Raw genomic sequence first — 22,388 nt, 5'->3', positions numbered from 1 at the left:
GCCTGGAGCCTGCTTCAGATTCTGTGTCTCCCTCTCTCTCTGCCCTTCCCCTTCTCTCTCTCTCTCTCTCTCTCTCTCTCTCTCTCTCTCTCTCTCTCTCACACACACACACACACACACACACACACACACACACACTCTCTCTCTCTCTCTCTCTCTCTCTCTCAAAAATAAACATTAAGGGGCGCCTGGGTGGCGCAGTCGGTTAAGCGTCCGACTTCAGCCAGGTCACGATCTCACAGTCTGTGAGTTCGAGCCCCGCGTCAGGCTCTGGGCTGATGGCTCGGAGCCTGGAGCCTGTTTCCGATTCTGTGTCTCCCTCTCTCTCTGCTCCTCCCCGTTCATGCTCTGTCTCTCTCTGTCCCAAAAATAAATTAAAAAACGTTGAAAAAAAAAAAATTAAAAAAAAAAATAAATAAACATTAAAAAAAATTTTAATAGAAATGTAATTACCTATTTTTGATACTTAACAAAAGAATATTTCTTCTGATTTTTTTTTTTTTTTGAGGATTGGAAAAGGAGTAGTTTAGAGTCAGCAAATGGAATAACCACAAAAATACAGCTCTACAGAACTTGTGGGAAATATTCCATTTGGATGGTTAGAGGTGTTTTATTGGCCATCTGAGGATTTATCCACAGAAGTCCCAAAAACCTAAAAGACAAACCCAGGAACTTAATTCCTTATGATTCACACCCTGTCCTCCTTAGGACCACAAGTGACCTGAAAGTCTCTGAATATTGCAGCCTATTACTAGGGATCCAGCTCCCCCATGCATGCAGAATGGAGCACTGAGAGGCCTCAAAGCTGCAGGTAGTGAGGGTGGTTAGCCCTTGGAGATGGCCTTGGGCTGCCCTGAAGTTTGCAGATTTCCCACCACTTTTCTTGCCCACCTTCCTGCCTTCAGCAACTCCCTTCCCTTCTACTCGAGCAGACATCAGGTAACATAAGGAATTACAAGACCAAGGGGTTCCCAGCCGCACTCCCAAGCACAATACAGAACATGTCAGCATCTCCTTTTGCTAACTTCCTACTGCACAAGTTTTTCTGGAGTGCTCTGAATATGGTGCTGGGGATGACAATGAACTGTTTTGTAGCTTTCTCTCAATTTTAAAAGGAGAAAAAAAACCAGAGAGTGCTGCTTAAAGATGACTTAAAGGACTGTCAACTGTGCCGTTTTGCTGTGTGGTTTCTATGCACAGGAAGGGTGACAACAAAGAAATGGGACTGAGCTATCTTAATAAAAACACCAGAACATATGTGCCCGATTTTGTTCTGTGTTGCCTACATTAAAACATTCATGTAATCAACATTTATTTCACCTCTACTATGTCTCAGAGACTGGGAGGGAATGCTTTTTTTAATGCTTATTTTATTTTTGACAGAGAGAGAGAGAGAGAGAGAGAGAGAGAAATGGAGGGAGGGAGGGAGGGGCAAAGAGAGGGGGAGAATACATACAAAAGGGTGAATTGGATCCTTCCTTAGGTCATACATACACAAAAACTAATTATTAGTTTAAAATGGATGGAGGGGGGCCTGGGTGGCTCAGTTGGTTGAGTGTCCAACTCTTGATTTCGGCTCAGGTCATGATCTCACAGTCCGGTCTGTGAGTTCAAGTCTCATGTTGGGCTCTGCATTGTCAGCACAAAGCCTGCTTGGGATTCTCTCTCTCTTTGCCCCTCCCCCATTGGTGATTTCTCTCTCTCTCTCTCTCAAAATAAATATTTTTTTTTAAAAAAAGATAGACAATAAGAAATGATGACAAGGACTTAGGAGAAATAGGAACCCTCATACATTGCTGGTTGGAATGTAAATGATGCAGTCACTTTGGAAAAGTTTGGCAGTTCCTCTTAATGTTAAACAGAGTTACCACATAGCTCAGCAAGTCCTAGGTATCTAACCCAAGAGAAATGAAGATGTATCTCTACACAAAAACTCAAATATGAATATTGACCACAGCATTATTCATAATAACCAAAAAGTAGAAACAACCCAAATGTCTATCAACTGCAGGATAAATTGTGGTAGGGTCCCCTCCCTAAGGAAAGAAAAAAAAAAAGCCTCAAGGCAACCTGACTATATGCATAGGTGACAACATCCCTCAGGACCTTGTAACATGAGACCACATAATCAGACTACATGTTTGTGTGTTACCATATATGGGAGACGAAGTAAAAAAATACATAGAAAACTACACCACGTGGCATTTGGGGCTCAGTTCTTTGGGTACGAACCCAACTGAGCGGTGCCAGCAGGAATAAAGTTGCTTCCTGGAAAGAAAAGCCTTGGTGTTACGACTCTCTGTGCGAGAATCCTGCTACATTACTGGGGGGCTCGTCCGGGATTCAGACAGTGCATTTCCACCTCCTTTGCCACTGGGGCTGCAAACCTCAGGGTGCCGGGAGAGGCAGCCTCACCTGGTGCCAGCAGGCCGCTTGATCCACAGGAGATCAGCCTTCCTGGCACACTGGGGCAACAACCCCTGTATGTGCTCATGGAACCCAAGAGGCCCAGGAACCGGCTCAGGGATGCCCATCAGCCTTCTAAGAACCCAGGTTCGTTTTGGCAGACCTGCCCGTAAGAGGCAGAAGGGGAGCCTGATCACCTCCCAGAGGCGCACTAGTAGTTCCACAAGGGACGAGGAACAAAGCTGCAACACTAAGGTGTTGGTGCTGGGCAGCAGGTTGGAGTTGCCGCGTGACTGTGTATGGGGACTTGTGTCTCCTTCATTTCCTTGGTCAACGACTATAATTCGAGCCAACTGTCTCTGGTAATTCTACCTCAGAACAGGGACTTGAGGGAATATTCCCAAGCAGCTGCCAAAACTCCTTTTGTTTCGGGGAATTCCCTGTCTTCTCAGGACTGACATGGACTGTCTCATTCCACTGGTGGCAAACAAAACAAAAGAAACCTGGAGTCTGCTCCTCTGTCTGAGCTGCCTTCCGCTGGCACCTGTCTCTTCTGCCTTCCCTTCCCCGCTCCTGTTTCTGCACCACCTGAGGGGCGGCTGGCACAACTGGCTCCTCAATGCCTCGGGCACCATCAGCCCCTCCTCCCACCCTAGATGTCCAGTAACAAAGACCACCGATGTCAGATTTCCCCACCAACGTTGCAGGTAAAAATTAACCAAGGGGAACAAATTGTCTTATGTGGACTCAAGTAAAATGTATTCAGTGTTTAAGCTAATTTGAGTTTGTTGGTTTGAGATAGATGATGTTTATCAACATTAAAAAAACTTTTATTCTACCTTGATTTGCTGAGGGTCAAATAAGCTCATGTTATCTCTGTTTCAATTTGTTAACAAAAGGATGACTTAAAGTGACGGTTAATTTTGTCGGTCTCTTAAGTTTTCATGGGTAATTGTTAAGATAGCTTTTAAAGTCTTTGGTCACCTAAAATGTTAAAGTTTTGCTTGCATGCATGCTAAATTGAGATTGAATTCATTCGATATCTAATGAGATAAGAGGCTAAACCACTAATTACTAGGTGTAGGTTTGTGCTTTTGACTTGTTGCAGAAATAAAGGATATTTGGAACTGTTGAAAAACATGCTTTGTGCTTAATGGATTCATAAGTTTGCCATTTAAAAAAATTCTGATGTAACAGAGTTCACAACTGGTTACTACTTAGTTTTTACTGAAGACTAAGGTTTCTAAGAGTTAAAATTCTGCTACATGTAGTTAAAACTGATAAAAATAAGAAAAGCAACTCTGTATGTAGAAAGTAGTAGATATGAAACAAAGATATAAGAAATGGAAATATATTTTTGTTGAAGGTAAAAGAAAGTAATTTTGTCCTAAATGAGACTGGTTATTTGGAGAGAAATGGCTTGGGACAGAATCTAAATGCAAGGAAAAATTGTAGAATGTTCGTGAAGGAAAATATTTAAAAAGAAATTTTATGTGTGGTCAGGATGAACTAAGGTTAAAATAAATGGATTTTAAAAGTACACAGGGTTGCGATTAAAATTCTTCCTCCTTTGATCCAAAGGCTGGGAAAATGATGACAATACCCTTAATGCAGTCCTCCAAATCCTTCATATTTGTGTTGTTCCTATTTAGCAGAGGAATGGATGCCTCTGCCATATGAGGGATGGATAATATACAAAGGGCTTTTACTAAGATACATGAGAGCCATTCTACTAAACATAGCCCACTGTATGCCAAAAATGGATTTCCACCTCTCTGCCCCTCCCCCGTTCATGCTCTGTCTCTCTCTGTCCCAAAAATAAATAAAAAACGTTGAAGAAAAAAAAAAAAAAAAAAGGGGGCGCCTGGGTGGCGCAGTCGGTTAAGCGTCCGACTTCAGCCAGGTCACGATCTCGCGGTCCTGAGTTCGAGCCCCGCGTCAGGCTCTGGGCTGATGGCTCGGAGCCTGGAGCCTGTTTCCGATTCTGTGTCTCCCTCTCTCTCTGCCCCTCCCCCGTTCATGCTCTGTCTCTCTCTGTCCCAAAAATAAATAAAAAACGTTGAAAAAAAAAATTAAAAAAAAAAATGGATTTCCACATGACTGAAACATATTTATGTGGGCGTTGTTGAAAAAGGCAGGGGAATAGACCTTGACTTTGGCTCTTTAACCCCTTCCCTCAATGGCCAATGATCAATATGTAAGTTACTGTTGGGCCAAAATAAAATTAGTACATCCTATGGCAACCAGGAAAGTCTTGCTTAGTCACAGTCCATACTCCCAAGGTCCTACAGGTGGGAAACAGAGGGGTAAAAACAAACAAACAAACAAACAAACAAAAAGACAAGACAAAACAAAACAAACTGGAAAGACCAGGCCAGCTCTCAGAGGTAAGGTCAAGCTTGGGTAAGAATGACTACTCCCAGCACCTCACAAGCCTGACAGGGCTTTTGGCTGCCAGTCGCATAGCCAGCCAAAACAAGAGGCCAGGGAGATGAGGTTTCTCCTGGCTGGCTATAGGAAATTGAGATAAGGGACAACTTTCTTCCTTTTTCCTATAGATGGGTAATTCCCCAACCAAGGCCATTACTCCTTTGGAATGCATTATGATTCATTTTCTTTTGCACCAAGGCTTGGCCCCAATACAAATTGGAAAAGGGAACCTGGACACCAGAGGAAACTATCAATGACAATACAACCCTACAATTGGACATGTTTTACAAATGTGAAAGGAAATGGGGAGAATTCCCTTATGTTCATTGTTTTTGGGCCTTAAGAAAATATCTTATGTATGTATATATATGCATGCTTACATATATATATGCTTACATATATATATGATATATGTAAGCAATATAAGGTGGATCCTAATTTAATAACAACCCTTTCTAAAGTCCAGCAATCAGGAGGGGAAACAATTAAGGGCCCCTTACCTGTACCCAAAACAGACCTAGAGAAGGAGGAAGGGAAGTCTTCCACCTCAACCTCCTCCTCTTCAGGTCCTTTATCTATCTATCTATCTATCTATCTATCTAAAAAAATACAATTCTGCTCCCTGCTACCCACCTTATCCAGGCCCTCCCTGTAATGTAACAGGCATGTTTCCCTTACAAGAAGCTAGAATGCCAGAAGAAAAAACTTTTACATTACAAGGTTTAAGACAGATAATAGGAGATGTAGGTAAATTGTCTGATCAGATAAGCATATAAAGCCTTTCCAGAATATTACATATTTTTTTGAGTTGACCTGGAAGGATACAACGCTTTTGTTAAATCAGACTCTTAATGAGATAGATGTTTTGAGAAAAAATTTTAAGGAAATCTAGCCTTTAAATTATGCTAAATTAGCCACTATTTTACAAACACAAAATGGGAGCCCAATGGCCTTCCTGGAGAGGTTGAGGGAGGCTCTCATCAAATATATGGCTATCTCCCCTGACACCCCTAAGGCTGAGATGATTTTATTTTTTTTTTTTTATTTTTTTTTTTTTTTAATTTTTATTTATTTTTGGGACAGAGAGAGACAGAGCATGAACGGGGGAGGGGCAGAGAGAGAGGGAGACACAGAATCGGAAACAGGCTCCAGGCTCCGAGCCATCGGCCCAGAGCCTGACGCGGGGCTCGAACTCACGGACCGCGAGATCGTGACCTGGCTGAAGTCGGACGCTTAACCGACTGCGCCACCCAGGCGCCCCAGCTGAGATGATTTTAAAGGATAAATTTGTCACTCAATCAGCCCTAGATATTCAGAGAAAATGCAAAAATTGGCTGTTGGCCTTGAAGGGATCCTTGGAGGAGCTCTTATGAGCTGCCAATTGGGTATATTACAAACAAAACAGAAAAGGAGGCCAGAAAAAAAAAAAAAAAGTCTGAGGCCTTAGTTGTGGCCTTATGTACTATGTCAGACTGGACTTCCTGCGGTCCTGGCACCAAGTGCCATTTATATGGCCATTCAGAGCACTAAAATGAGAACATCCTCAGAGGGGACAACCAAAATGAAAACCCCATAATCCATGCCCCTTATATAGAAACAATCACTGGAGGGAGATCTGAATGCCCTCGGGACCTCTATCTGTGAGGGCTCAAATAACCAATGTCCCTGGAAGGGACTAACCAGGGCCTGGGGCTCTTCACACTGGCTCCCCTAAACCAACTGTCTATCAGAAACCCAGAGCCTTGGGTAACTCTAAATATAGAAGGAAAAACTGGTTGATTTCTTTCTTAACACCAGAGCTACCTTTTCTGTCCTCCTTTCCACTCCAGGCCAACTACCCAAACGTGACCTCTGGAAAACTTCTAACTAAATTTTCTCTCAGCCCCTGGGATGTAGATGGGGAAATCTAATTTCTTCTCATTCTTTCCTCATAATGCCAGAGAGCCTTACTCCATAGCTAGAAAGAGACATTATAAGTAAATTAGAGACTATGGTGCTACTAACTACAAACAGATAAACAATTATGTGAGCTTTTGAAAATTAGTGGATATTGTAGGCTATAGATAACAGAATTCGGGAAAATAGTTGGCTCCTATATGAATTATTAAAGGAGACTCAATCCCACCTACTCTCTGCACCCCCCCCACCCCCACCCCCCCCACCCCCGCGAAATAAACTGGGGTCTGACTTCTAGACACTGTCTCCAGTCCTTGGAATGGTTATAAACAGAGCAGAGCAATTACTGTTACCATGCTCACAGAGCAAAAGATTATTAAAATACAGCACCAGGCCTTTCATTTAGGGAGGGACAAAACTTATCAAATGGCCCAAAGGATGTTTACTCGAAAAAACTTGTCAAGGAGAATTCTGCATGTAGTTTCAGGCTGTAAAGTATGTCTTAAAAACAATCCTTTCAACCACAAACTTGCTCTCCCAGACAATCAAGGAACTGGAGACTATCCAGGAAAGACTAACAATAAGGTCTCACTCAGATGCCAAAGTAAAAAAAAAAAAAAAAAAAAAAAAAATTCCAGTATCTGTTTGTGGGGGTTAATACTTTTACTAGTTGGGTAAAGGCTTTCCCCTACAAGATAGAAAAGGGACAAAAAGTAATAAAAACTCTGCTTTATAAAATAATACCCAGGTATGGCTTACCTGAAAATTTACAAATTAATAAGGTAAATGGCTGCCTTGACTCTTTCTCTAGTAGAACTCCTGGCTCTTGAAAAAGTTTTACAACTCAAAATAAAACAAACTGCGTATACTCAGCAAAACTCTAAGTAACACCTTACAAGCATTAGATGCTTAAAAAAAATTTTTTTTAATTCAGTTAGGGCCAAAGTCTTGGAAATAGAGCCACCATTGATTACTTACTGCTCCTGCTTCTCCATCACTTGGGTTATGAGGGATTCCCTGACATATATTGTTTACAAAGTCAGGGTCTCTCCTAGATTATTTGACAGATTTGGAACTGTGGACATTAAGATGCCATCTTATTGGTCAGTATAATCTTTACTTTGTGTTTTTCTCTTGGTATCTGCTAATGTTTATGCTACCTCATGCCTGCCAGCCTTCCTGTAAAACCATACTGTGGGCCACTTGACGGACCCATGGGTAGACTCTAACTGCTATACCCCTACACCATCCCTTACCAGCTTGGAGAAGCCAGAACAGTTATCGCCCCTGTTCCCTAACAGCAGTTACAGGCCCTATTCGAGGGGAGAAATAAATAGGGAAAGGGTTACATTAGGGAGGGAAATATAAGGGCCATCCAGGGAGGCAGACTGCGGCTGCCGTGGGAGGCTAAAGAAGCAGATGGGGTTCTCCCTTTATAAAATCCTGTATAGGTGCCCTCCCCCCATTATCAAGGGCATAAGGCAGGGGGATCTAAATGAGACAGACAATCTAACCCTAAGACAACAGATGTGGGCCTTGGCTTTACCTTAACCACCTTAGACCACTGGGTCAGGGAGCGATTACATGTGAATCTGACCACACACACTCACCCCTTTTAACCAGGAGATGCAACATGGATAAAGGAATGAAATGTCCAACCCCTAAAACCCCTCTAGAGGGGCACATTCACGGTCATTTTGTTCACCCCTACTGCAGTACACATCACTGAAGTGGGTCCCTGGATTCACTACAGCAGAGTGAAGCTGGAATCTCGAAACTGGGAGTGCATTCCTGATCTATCAATGCTGTGCAAGCTCACCATATGGAAGAAGCGGTCTGCAACTCCAGAGGCTCCAGGAGACTGCAGCCCCGCTTTAGTCACTCCACAAGCTGACTAATCTACCCAGGGCAAAAGCCTGAGGAATCAACAGTCCAGTGAAACAAAAGACTTTCCTTATTTTCTATATGTTTCCTTACTGTGATGCACTGTCACACCTTGCTTCTCACTATTATGATTCTTGCTCTACTCTTTGCTATAGGATGGGCTGAGGCCACTCCGGCCAGCTAAAAATGTGAGAAGAGGTTTCTGTTAACACTCACCTTCCTTTTGTGGATAGGATACTTCGTTGGTACCAACATGGCGAAACAAAGGCCATAAAAGACTAAAAAAGTTAGATACCCACAAACTTATAGTAAAACAAAATACCCCAGTCCTACTATCAGGGTTTGGCTTCTCAAAAGGTCAATTATTGAAAAAAAACTGTCTTGCTTAGTGTGAAAAAAGCTCATCGTCATCTCTGTTAAAAACTTAACATGCCTAGGCCAAACATTTTCTAACTCAACTGCCTGAAAAACCCAATGGTGGGGGACCCAGATCACCTTGAGCCAGATCCCCACTCCTTGTCTAACTTCTCTCATCTCTGAGAGGCCTGGGACAACATCAACGCAGCTATCAAGTGGTGGGCCCCAGGTGGACTATATACTAGATATGTGGAAGGACAGCCTATATAAACCTCTAAACCAAGATGATGCTCTTTGACCCTAAATAGAGGGGTCTGAGCATCAAAGGGGGGAATGTGGTAGGGTCCCCTCCCTAAGGAAAGAAAAAAATAAAATCCTCAAGGCAACCTTGCTCTTCGCTTACCTGACAACATTCCTCAGGACCTTGTAACATGAGACCACTTAATCAGACTGCATGTTTGTGTTTTACCATATATGGGAGACAAAGAAGTGAAAAATACATTAAAAAAACTACTCCACGTGGCGTTCAGGGCTCATTTCTTTGGGTTAGAACACAACTGAGTGGTGCTGGCAGGAATAAAGTTGCTTCCTAGAAAGAAAAGCCTCAGGGTCAGGACTCTCTGTGTGAGAATCCTGCTACAAAATAACCACAATGTGTTCTATCCAAGCCATAGACTACTATATGATCATAGAGAAGGAAGTACTGACATGTACTACAACATGGGTGAACCCTGAACACATTATGCTAAGCACAAGGCAATCACAGAAGATCACATACTGTAGGATCCCATTTATATGAAATATCCAGAACACAAAAATTCATAGAGACAGAAAGTAGGTTAGTGGTTTGTCAGAGGCCAGGGGGAGGATGGGATGAGGGGTGACTGACTGCTAATGGATATGGGTTTCTTTTTGTGGTTGCACAACTGTAAATATGCTAAAAATCATTGAATTGTACACTTAAAAGGAGTGAATTTATGATAGATAAATTGTATAAAGCTGCTTTAAAAAATTATAGCCCCCCAGCCCCATAACTTTTTTTTTTTTTTTAATGTTTATTTATTTTTGAGAGTGAGAGACACAAAGCATGAGCAGGGAAGGGGCAGACAGAGAGTGAGACACAGAATCTGAAGCAGGCTTCAGACTCTGAGCTGTCAGCACAGAGCCCTAAGCGGGGCTTGACCCACGAACCATGAGATAATGGCCTGAACCAAAATTGGACGCTCAACCTACTGAGCCTCCCAGACACCCCTACCATAACTTTTAATCCATTACCCTGCTATATTTTTCCTTTGTTTCCATAGTGCTGTCAATATACCATATAATTTTTTTTTTAAGTGGGAAAGGTCCCAGCCTCTGCCCTCCAGGAGAGGCAAATAATTAACTCTAACAGTGGTGAGGAGGCTTTACATATGTTTTCAATATAACCCCTTAAACCTGATTCCCTCATCTGTTAAATAACACTACAACTACTTCATTCACAGGGTTGTTGTAAAGACCAAATGCAAAAATATTCCTCTTGCACAACACCTGGTGATGAAAGATTGGTATCTGTGGCAGAGGTGACTAGTTGCTTAGTGACATCCATTCTCCCTGGCTCCATCACTATCCACCCCAAATCTTGTTAAAGATGGCAATGGGCCCAACTGAAGACCTACACGTGGAGGTGGCCACATGATCCTGGTAGGGTCAATGACAGGAGATTGGAAATTCGTGGGTGTGGTTTCTGGGAAAGCCTCTCAATAGAGGTCAGATTTGGCTGACTCTCAGGACATCTGAGACCCATGAATGGCATCTCTTGCGGTTGTCAAGGCAGCAGACCAGCCATGGCCTTTCTTTGCCCTTGCCTTTCCCTATCTGGAAGGCCAGAGCTCCAAAAGGCATCTTTCCAGCCACAAGATGGGGGGTGAGGGCCACAGGGAGTCGGCAATGGGATTCAAAGTTCACAGTCCACCTTTAAGTTGTCTAGGCCCTAAGAAGGTCTAAGTGTGACAAAGTGATCATTGGGGACCTGCAGCATTTGCCTTCAACTGCCTACCTTCAAATTTCCCATTTCATGAAAGAGAAAAGAAATATTTATTTAAGCCATAGTGTTTTAGGTTCCTGTTGCTCACAGCTGAATGTATTTCCTATACAAAATTAATGTCTAGGGCACTGAATTAGTATGCTTTAAAACTTAAGACGGGATCATGGCATCACGTTGTACGTAGGTGACAACATTCCACAATCAATGAGTAATTCATATATCCTAAGGGAACCACAAGTTATTCCCCATAATATGTTTGTGATGAACTTCTGAATGCCTTGGACCAGTCTGGGGCCATCTACATCATGGCCCTACATCATGCTTCATGGTAAAGTATGACTGGGAAAAAGTAAAGGCAAAGTTAAGTCTTCTAACAGTCCACTCTGGAAACATTTTAAGAGAACACTTGCTTTTCTGTTCCAAAAAGTTAATTTCTTTATTCTTACCTCTGCGGATTGATGAATCTGAGAACGGATGGCTTAAAGTATTGCTGAACTCTGGGGTGGTATCCTCTGAAATCTGTACCACATAGCTATCCATGGGCTCTCTAGTCTTTGCATGTGGTTCTCCATGATTTCTTTGTGGCTCAGATGAAGGTGAACTTGTGGAGGCACTAGACTTGGTCTGGACGTTACTATCTACTGCTTTCCGAACCAGACGCTGATGATCTCCAGAACTAAAGTCTACTGGTTCACTGACCTCCAAGTCCATTTTCCTGAAGGACGAAAATCATGATTTAAGTCCTTGTGCTCATGAACCCACTACAATCTTAGCATCCTCATACCATTCAAGGAATTTTTTTTTTCTTAATTTTAACTGCCTTAGCTCAGTACTTACCAAGTCAGTACTTAACAAATATTTATTGGATGAATGATGAATACTTTTAAGATGAGGTCTATAGAGTAAAATAACTTGCATTCTATTATAAAATTAATGTTTATAAATTCATTCAGCAAAGACTTAATAATCTCCCTCTTATGTGCCAAGTGTGCAGCTGTCCTCGTCAGCTCTGCCCTCAAAGTGCTTATATTTTGGAAGAGAAGATAACCAAACAATATAAAAGGCAAAATTTGACAATAAACTTCATATTAAAAAACACATATATAAAAGGCAAAATAAGCAGGGTCAGGAAGAATGGATGATATGAGAACCCCTAATGAAATCTGGAGGAATATGCAGGAAGTAGAAGAGGTTGTCAAAAGCTTCCAGAGAAAGTGAAGTTTAAGCCAAAGTTGGAAGATGAGTAGGAGTAAGAGGTGGGGAAAGGCAGGGGAATCAGCCTGGACCAGAACTGGAAGCAGCAGAGAGGTCAGGTTCCAGAGCAGAATGAGGTTAGACAGAGGACTAGTTAGGGCAGGTCAATGAGGGGCTGGCAAGCCAAATTCATCCTGAAGGTAATGACTGCGGTAGGCAGAATAAATGTCCCCACCCCCAAAGAGGTGCACATCCTAATCTCTGGGACTGGCAAATGCTACCTCCCATAGCAAAGAGAACATTGCAGATGTAAGTTAAGGATTCTGATGTAGGGATGTGATCCAGGGTTATCTGGAGGACCCAGCTGAATCACAAGCATCCTTAGAATTATACCTATAAGAGGGAGGCTGGAGGATCAGAGTCACAGAAGGAGATGTGCCCACAGGAGCAGAGGTCAGAGTAATAGAGTTGCTGTCTTGGAAGATGGAGGGAGGGGCCAAGAGCCAAGGAATGCAGGAGGTCTCTGGAAGTTGGAAAAGATAAGGAATACATTTATTCTCCCCTAGCATCTCCAGAAAGGAATGCTGACACTTTGGTTTTAGCCCAATGAGACTGATTTTGGACTTCTGATTTGCAGGACTGTAAGATGAAAATACGTATTGTTTTAAGGCATCATGTTTATAGTAATTTGTTACAGCAGCCATAGACAACTAATACAATGAGGAATTACTGCAGCTTCTCTAGCAGGGCACCATGGGGATCTGACTAGAAAGGTTGCACTAGGCACAGTGTGGAGAAAGAGCCAGAATAAGCAAAAACAGAAGCAAAGAGACCAGAAATCCAGATAAGAGATTACGGTGGCTCTGCCACAGTGCTTTAGAGCAGAACACAGTTCTTAGAAAACCAGAACTAAATGAACCAAAAGTGGCAAATAAAGGCCCCCCACCATTAACCTCAGGAGGACATAAAGACTCAGACAAGCCCTTGCTGCTGGCCTTCTGCCCCACAAAGTCTGAGGAGATTGTTGAGAGGGCCAGGGATTGGGCAAACCATAGACCAACTGGGAATGGCATAAACAGAAGGTCTGAACAGAACACCATACTCTTGGAGAGACAGATTCTATTTTGTAAAGATGTCCTTCTCTTCAAATTAATCTCTAAATTTTACAAAATTCATTGGGATTTTTTTTTTTTTTTAGTACTTGAAAACGTTAACTCTAGAGTTCATCAGAAAGAGTAAACATATGAGAATAATCAAAAAAATTGAAAGAAGGATTATGGGGAGGTGGGGAGTAGCGATTTACCTTATCAAACACCAAAATATCATGAAGCTATAGAATTAAAAGTGTGGTGCTAGCTAAATGGATTGATGGAATGGAAGACATTTAAGAAATAGACCCATGTATATATGAGAATTTAAAATGTGATGAAGGTGGAGTTTGAAATTATTGTCCCATGGTGTTGGAACAATTAGCTATGCATGGAAAACAAAGTTAAGAACCATTTCACATCTTTTACAAAAATGTATTCCAGATGAATTAAAGGTATTATAATATCTCATAAAATATAGAATATCTAATAGCCATAGATATTCTATAAGAAAATATCAAAAAAATCTTCGTAGGCCTTTGGAACAATGATACCATAAAAGAAAGGCTTGCTAAATCTGGGGTACAAAAACACTTAAAATATCATTATAAAAAGATACCAATAAGTCTGAAATGCAAAATTGTGAAAATAAAGTTTGCAATGCTTACTGTGAAAAGAAGTTTCTAACAAGGAAAAGATGAGCAATTCAACAGAAAGATGAGAAAAGAATATAAATAGGAAATTCATAAAGGAAAGTTACATGGTCAATGAACTTAGGAGATAATCCCTCACAAATAACCAAAGAAGTGCAAGTAAAAACAACTGTGAACTGTCTTCAAGTAAAAACAATTGTGGTTTTTGTTTTTTGCATAAAAGACCGGTGAAAACTAAAAAGATAAATCTCAGAGTCGCAAGGGTATAGAAAAAATGGATAACCCAGGGCCACATTACGACTTGTGGGGGTCCTACGTGCATTTGCCTTTGGGGATCCCCCTCCACACAAAAAAATATTAAAATATACATTTTATGAATGCACTAGTGTAAAAAAAGTACAATCCAGGCTGGATTAATTGTATACTATTTATTCATTTTTTTTCTGATTTTAAAAGAAATTAAAATTTTTTCATGACCCCTAAAAGACAGTGGGCCCCAGGCAACGTGCCTATTGTGCCCAGTGGCAAAGTCAGCCCTGAGATAACCTCAGGGAGTTGGCAGCTGTGTAAACCTTTTTCTTGTAGTAATTTGGCAGCATCAGATTCAAAATGCCCAACAATTACATTTTCAGGAGGTTATCCCGTAAAAATATCTGAACAGGCAATGATACAGGTATAAGAGAGCTCATTACCTTATTCACTGTTACTGCCCCAAATTTTAAAACAGACTAAATATCAGCCATTAAGGAATGGTTAGGTTGATTTTGGCAAAGAAAAGGTAGATATACATGGATTCATGCCATAAGCTCACTACGATACACTTTTGAATTATGTACACCACACACACACACAATTTCCAGAGACTGAAGACATATGCTACAAACTGTTAGTATGTTTATCTCTAACAGCAGAGTTGGGGAATACACTCTGAGTTGTATGAATTTTTATAATGAGCATTTATTGTTTATATAAAAAAAGATATTTACATTTTGAAGAGAAAAAGAAAGACTTCTCTGTGTTGATAAAGTCTGGAGCTCCTCTGAGGAAAACGGTCCTCCCACAAGCGCTGAAAGCTGCTTCAATACCCGAGCTGGTTTCCTCCCAGGCAGTCCTGCAAATAAGAAGCTGGGGAGGCAGCAAGAGTTTCAAAGCACTTGAAAACAAAAACAAACCAACAAAGATCAAAGGCAGCTGAGCTCTTCTCCTGAAACTACAGTCAGCCCTGCCTTAATCTTAGAACAAGGCATTCACCTGGTCCTCAGAAAGCTTTCTTGTCTCCTAAACCAGAGGTCATCCAAAGGACAGGCAGACCCTGAGGCTGAGAAGGGAAGTTCTGAGTGACAGTTAGGGGAGTGGCAGTTGGAACCTGGGGTGGGACAGAGTCCCTGCTGCCTAGGAGCGGGGCTCTGAGTCAAGTCTATGCTTAGACTCACAGTGGTTAAAGGGTCATGGCTGATGTGCTGTGTCCTGAGTCTCAATGAGGCCCTACCCCTGAACCTCCAAAACCAACTACAGGTGAAGGAGAGTCCTAAAACCTTGGTCCAAGGCTTCCAGGCGCGGGGGTGGGAGCCATGGGACACATGTACAACTGTATTAGGTTATGACACGGAAGGTGTGTCTGTGGGGGAATGTGGACATCAGGACGCCTCTCCTGAGGATGACAAAGAGAAAGGTCAGCAAGAGTATCTGCCTAGGCTCTCCTCTCCTGCACCATCTCTGTCTCGTCCACAATCTCTCTCCCTAGTTTGTCGTCAGTTGACAACTTGAGTTAACTACGTTTTCCCAAGGTTACATGTCAGGGGGGAGTAGAACTAATGCCTTGACCAATCTGGTCAAAAGAAATGCTTCCCCCTCCTCCTCCTCTTCCTCTTTCTCCTCCTCCTCCCCTCCTTTCTTATTGGCCTCAGAATCAACATTAATAAATTGGGCACTTATCAGATGCAGAAGTCGTTTACAGTCTCACATGCACTCACTCACTGAATGCTCACATTGACCCTGTGAAGTATATGCTCTTATTATCCTCCTTTGACAGGTAAGTAAGTGGGAACTCAGGTGCTCTGCACCTGAGATGTAAAGGACAAAGGTATGAGTGGTCAAGGAGTTCCACGCTGCCCGTATTCACTGGGATGAATAGCATTCTCTTTGAAACCAACCTGTGATATATTTTATGCATCTGCTCTCTTTTTTTTTTAATTTTAAGACTTTAAATTAATGAACCATGCAAATTAGACTGTCAACACTGAGAATTCCCTGGGGAATTAAGCTTTATTCCTTTCCCTTAGTGTTAACTTTAAGACCTTAGGAAGTATTTATTTCTCTCTTCAAAGCTCTCTCTCTCTCTCTCTCTCTCTCTCTCACACACACACACACACACACACACACACACACACACACCATGAACAGAATTTTCTCAAGCATCCCCATAGGTACAACTTGTCTCTGTGGGCAACAACTGAACCCTTCGCTTGGGTTCAGGCTGGGTGTCTCTCTCTGTCTTTGTTTCAGTCTCAGACCTCTCCTCTAGCAGCTCAGGGAGCCAAGCCTGGCCAATTGTGGCTCTTGCTCTTACTGAGGCACCCGTGAGGAAGCAGGGGATTGGGTCACAGCCTACATCGAGTTGCCTTCCTGAGTTCTTTTCTCCCACCCATTTCCCTCACCTCCTGACTTGTCTCTCCACCCCTGACGGCATCACCTTCTCTGCCTAGCAGCCCAGTTTGTCCCCACAGCACACCACTCTGTTACACTCTAGTACGTCTGCACAGGACTGACAGCTTTGCTGCTTGGGGGAGAAGCCCCACTTATTGACTTAGAACTACGAACCAAGTACAAGAACTGATCAAATCTTCACACGGCCCTAAGATGGACAATACCATCCTTGCTTTACAGACAAGGACCTGAGCCACAGGAGATCCGGCTGCCAGTCCTTGAACCAGACCCAGTCCACTGCACACTATCTCCAGCTGGGAGAGGATTTTAAAGGCTGAAAAACTGCCTGTGTTTCCTTTTTTCCCATTTGATACTTTCTCTATTTTTAAAAGAAAAGGAACATTGGGTGCCTGGGTGGCTCAGTCGGTTAAGCATCCGACTTCGGCTCAGATCATGATCTCGCAGTTTGTGGGTTTGAGCCCCACATTGGGCTCTGTGCTGACAGCTCAGAGTCTGGAGTCTGCTTCGAATTCTGTGTCTCCCTTTCTCTCTATCCTCCCTGCTCATGCTCTGTCTTGCTCTCTGAAAAATAAACATTAAAAAAGTTTTTTAATAAAAAAAATAAAATAAAAGGAACACGCGATGTGGTGAAAAGAATTCAAACAATGCAAAATGAAACGTGAAAGTCTCCCTCACCAATTCTGTTACCATCAACTGACAAGTTTTCTTTCTAAACAACTAACACAAATACTCATCACACACATATAGCTTTCAAATGTATGCAAAATGATCATATTTTATACACTGTTTTATAAATTGCTTTCTTTCCTTTATCTTCATATAAGCACATAGAAGAGCCTCAAATAGTCATGTGTCACTCAGAATGAAATCCTAAGTCCTTACTTTGGCCAACATAATCTTGATGCAAAAATTTGACAAAGATATTACAAGAAAGGAAATTATAAGCCCATCTCATGAACATAGACACAAAATTTGAAAAATATTACTGAACCAAATCCAGCAGTATGTGAAAAGGATGGTGTATCACAACCAAGTTGGATTCATTCCAGGAGTTGTAATGTTAGTTTAACATTCAGAAATCTACCCGTGTTATCCACACACATTGATAAAGAAGAAAAAACATTGTGATCATCTCATAGAGAAAACTATTTGATAAAACTGTATACATTTCTGATGAAAGTAGAACCAGAAGGCAACTTTCTTAACCCAACAAGAGGAATATACAAAATCTATGGTGTCTGAGGCCAATACCCTGGTTATTTCTGGATAAGGGGTAAGTAGGGGCTTTCATGGTGGTAATGTTCTATTTCTTGATTTGGTGGCCAGTTACTTTGTGATAAAAGGGAGGGAAATGTAGTTCTTCCTGATGATCTCAGAAGGAGATGACCAGGAGCTGTAGGAGCTGACAAAAACAGGAGATGGAGATATGGGCTGAGGAGGAATGGAGGAAACAGTGTTGGGTGTTTTCACACATGTGGATGTTGACCCAACCCAGGATGGTGTCCTATGGTGGAGAGGAAGCTGGTGATCCAGGGGTCAAGGTTCTCAGTGAAAGAGAGGGACTAATCTGCAGATGAACTGCAAAAAGAAGTACATTAGGAGACGGAGAGATGCATTAGGGGGCATGAAATTTACCACTTAGGTGCCCTTCACAGAATGCTCTATTCTAAAATGAGGAGACAATAGTCCTTACCTATTTTTCTCAACCATTTTTACACTTGGTCTTAATCCCCAGAACGGTCCTGGAAAGTAGTTACTATTTTGTTCTACTATTGGGGAAACCTAGACTCAGAGCAAGAATGCCTGAGCCACAGCCTGCTTTGAAGGTCTTTCCAGATGTGGTGCCAGAGCAGAGGCTATGTGCCTGCAGCGGGTCCAAATCATGGTCCTCCGTTAATCATCAGTTAACAATAAAATAGGGATAATAACTCCTTTCAGGGTTGTCATAAGCACTAAATGAGATTTTGTGATATCATAGCCTTTCAGTATAGTTTTCTTCTTTTTCTCCTTGGGAGATGCCACCAACATACTCATTGAGATCTCTCCAAGTATATCAAGCCTAGAAAACCCAGGGTCTTGAAGACAGGTATGCAACCACTACACTATGAAGTGAGGCTGAAAAGCAGAGACCCCTTTACCTGGTGAAGCCTGTTTGACTGAAAATATATTCATAGAAGGGGGCTGGCTTGTCATAATGCCCTCGTACTAGGTCAGCTGTTCGCCAGTGTGGCCCAGGGAGGCCCCAAGACCCTTTCTGAAGGTCCTCCCGGTCAAAAGTGTTTCCAACAAGGCGAAGCCAGTTATTTGCCTTTCCACTCTCATGCTTTCAGTGGAGTGCTCAAGATCAGAGGCTACAGGGCGTGTGACGACATCAACACCCAACAGCTAATGAACACATGCTTGACATCGTAGGCTTTAAAATGTATTTCAGAAAATGTGGGTGGAGAAGATGGCGGCATAGGAGGACACTGGGCTCAGTGCGCGTCCTGCTGATCACTTAGATTCCACCTACACCTGCCTAAAGAACCCAGAAAACCACCAGAAGACTAGCAGAACGGAGTGTCTGGAGCCAAGCGCAGACGAGAGGCCCACGGAAGAGGGTAGGAAGGGCGGCGAGGCGGTGCACGCTACACGGACTGGCGGGAGGGAGCCGGGGTAGAGGGGCAGCCTGCCGGCCAAGCAGAGCCCCCGAGTCTGGCTGGCAAAAGCGGAGGGGCCGGATGGAGTGTGTTCTGACAGAAACTGCGACTTAGCATCTGGGAAGTCATAAGTTAACAGCTCTGCTAGGAAAGCGGGAAGGCTGGAGGACAAAGGGAGGGAGAGTTGCTAAGCCCCGGGATGACAGAGCTCAGTTTGGCGGGGAACAAAGGCGCTCGCCAGCGCCATCTCCCTCGCCCATCCCCCAGCCAAAATCCCAAAGGGAACCAGTTCCTGCCAGGGAACTTGCTTGCTCCGTGCAAACACCCAACGCTGTGCTTCTGCGGAGCCACCCTCCGGCAACGGGTCTGACTCCCTCCCGCTGCCACAGGGCCCCTCCTAAAGTGGATCACCTAAGGAGAAGCGAGCTAAGCCTACTCCTCCTGCCCCCGTGCACCTTGCCTACCCACCCCAGCTAATACGTCAGATCCCCAGCACCACAAGCCTGGCAGTGAGCAAGTAGCCCAGATGGGCCATGCCACCCCACAGTGAATCCTGCCCCTAGGAGAGGGGAAGAGAAGGCACACACCGGTCTGACTGTGGCCCCAGTGGTGGGCTGGGGGCAGACATCAGGTCTGACTGCAGCCCCGCCCACCAACTCCAGTTATACACCACGGCACAGGGGAAGTGCCCTGCAGGTCCTCACCACTCCAGGGACTATCCAAAATGACCAGACAGAAGAATTCCTCTCAAAAGAATCTCCAGGAAATAACAACAGCTAATGAACTGATCAAAAAGGTTTTAAATAATATAACAGAAAGTGAATTTAGAATAATAGTCATAAAATTAATCGCTGGGCTTGAAAACAGTATACAGGACAGCAGAGAATCTCTTGCTACAGAGATCAAGGGACTAAGGAACAGCCAGGAGGAGCTGAAAAACGCTTTAAACGAGATGCAAAATAAAATGGAAATGACAATGGCTCGGATTGAAGAGGAAGATGAGAGAATAGGTGAACTAGAAGATAAAATTATGGAAAAAATGGAAGCTGAGAAAAAGAGAGATAAAAAAATCCAGGAGTATGAGGGAAAAATTAGAGAACTAAGTGATACACTAAAAAGAAATAATATACGCATAATTCGTATCCCAGAGGAGGAAGAGAGAGGGAAAGGTGCCGAAGGTGTACTTGAAGAAATAATAGCTGAGAACTTCCGTGAACTGGGGAAGGAAAAAGGCATTGAAATCCAAGAGGCACAGAGAACTCCCTTCAGACATAACTTGAATCGATCTTCTGCACGACATATCATAGTGAAACTGGCAAAATACAAGGATAAAGAGAAAATTCTGAAAGCAGCAAGGGATAAACAAACGTGCCCTCACATATAAAGGGAGACCTATAAGACTCGTGACTGATCTCTCTTTTGAAACTTGGCAGGCCAGAAAGGATTGGCACGAGATCTTCAATGTGTTGAACAGAAAAAATATGCAGCCGAGAATCCTTTATCCAGCAAGTCTGTCATTTAGAATAGACGGAGAGATAAAGGTCTTCCCAAACAAACACAAACTGAAGGAATTCATCACCACTAAACCAGCCCTACAAGAGATCCTAAAGGGGATCCTGTGAGACAAAGTACCAGAGACATCGCTACAAGCATAAAACATACAGACATCACAATGACTCTAAACCTGTATCTTTCTATAATAACACTGAATGTAAATGGATTAAATGCACCAACCAAAAGACATATGGTATCAGAATGGATAAAAAAACAAGACCCATCTATTTGCTGTCTACAAGAGACTCATTTTAGACCTGAGGACACCTTTAGATTGAGAGTGAGGGGATGGAGAACTATTTATCATGCTACTGGAAGCCAAAAGAAAGCTGGAGTAGCCACACTTATATCAGACAAACTAGACTTTAAATTAAAGGCTGTAACAAGAGATGAAGAAGGGCATTATATAATAATTACAGGGTCTATCCATCAGGAAGAGCTAACAATTATAAATGTCTATGCGCCGAATACAGGTGCCCCCAAATATATAAAACAATTACTCATAAACATAAGCAACCTTATTGATAAGGATGTGGTCATTGCAGGGGACATTAACACTCCACTTACAGAAATGGATAGATCATCTAGACACACGGTCAATAAAGAAACAAGGGCCCTGAATGATACATTGGATCAGATGGACTTGACAGATATATTTAGAACTCTGCATCCCAAAACCACAGAATATACTTCCTTCTCAAGTGCACATGGAACATTCTCCAAGATAGATCACATACTGGGTCACAAAACAGCCCTTCATAAGTATACAAGAATTGAAATCATACCATACATACTTTCAGACCACAATGCTATGAAACTTGAAATCAACCACAGGAAAAAGTCTGGAAAACCTCCAAAAGCATGGAGGTTAAAGAACACCCTACTAAAGAATGAGTGGGTCAACCAGGCAATTAGAGAAGAAATTAAAAAATATATGGAAACAAACGAAAATGAAAATACAACAACCTAAACTCTTTGGGATGCAGCGAAGGCAGTCCTGAGAGGAAAATATATTGCAATCCAGGCCTATCTCAAGAAACAAGAAAAATCCCAAATACAAAATCTAACAGCACACCTAAAGGAAATAGAAGCAGAACAGCAAAGACAGCCTAAACCCAGCAGAAGAAGAGAAATAATAAAGATCAGAGCAGACATAAACAATATAGAATCTAAAAAAAACTGTAGAGCAGATCAACGAAACCAAGAGTTGGTTTTTTGAAAAAATAAACAAAATTGACAAACCTCTAGCCAGGCTTCTCAAAAAGAAAAGGGAGATGACCCAAATAGATAAAATCATGAATGAAAATGGAATCATTACAACCAATCCCTCAGAGATACAAACAATTATCAGGGAATACTATGAGAAATTATATGCCAACAAATTGGACAACCTGGAAGAAATGGACAAATTCCTAAACACCCACACTCTTCCAAAACTCAATCAGGAGGAAATAGAAAGCTTGAACAGACCCATCACCAGCAAAGAAATTGAATCGGTTATCAAAAATCTCCCAACAAATAAGAGTCCAGGACCAGATGGCTTCCCAGGGGAGTTCTACCAGACGTTTAAAGCAGAGATAATACCTATCCTTCT

General features: G+C 42.5%; 1 protein-coding gene across 3 annotated transcripts in view; it reads right to left on the bottom strand.

Moving 5' to 3' along the window:
- The window catches only part of LOC131509415 (protein lifeguard 1-like), a 31,889-nt gene extending 16,598 nt beyond the window's left edge, over positions 1-15,291 (bottom strand). For 2 of the 3 annotated variants that reach the window (XM_058725112.1, XM_058725114.1), the window contains exons 1-3: positions 15,186-15,291; positions 14,921-15,059; positions 11,446-11,714 (exon numbers count right to left, since the gene is read on the bottom strand). In XM_058725112.1, coding sequence (XP_058581095.1) covers positions 11,446-11,714; positions 14,921-14,922 — 271 coding nt within the window. In that variant the 5' untranslated portion in view covers positions 14,923-15,059; positions 15,186-15,291. The remainder of the gene's footprint in view (positions 1-11,445; positions 11,715-14,920; positions 15,060-15,185) is intronic. The other variant, XM_058725113.1, reaches the window with a different exon arrangement.
- Positions 15,292-22,388: the final 7,097 nt, after the last annotated feature.

The sequence above is a fragment of the Neofelis nebulosa genome, chromosome 4 (assembly GCF_028018385.1).
Source record: "Neofelis nebulosa isolate mNeoNeb1 chromosome 4, mNeoNeb1.pri, whole genome shotgun sequence".
NCBI lineage: Eukaryota > Metazoa > Chordata > Mammalia > Carnivora > Felidae > Neofelis > Neofelis nebulosa.
This window is presented reverse-complemented; position numbering and strand designations above follow the sequence as displayed.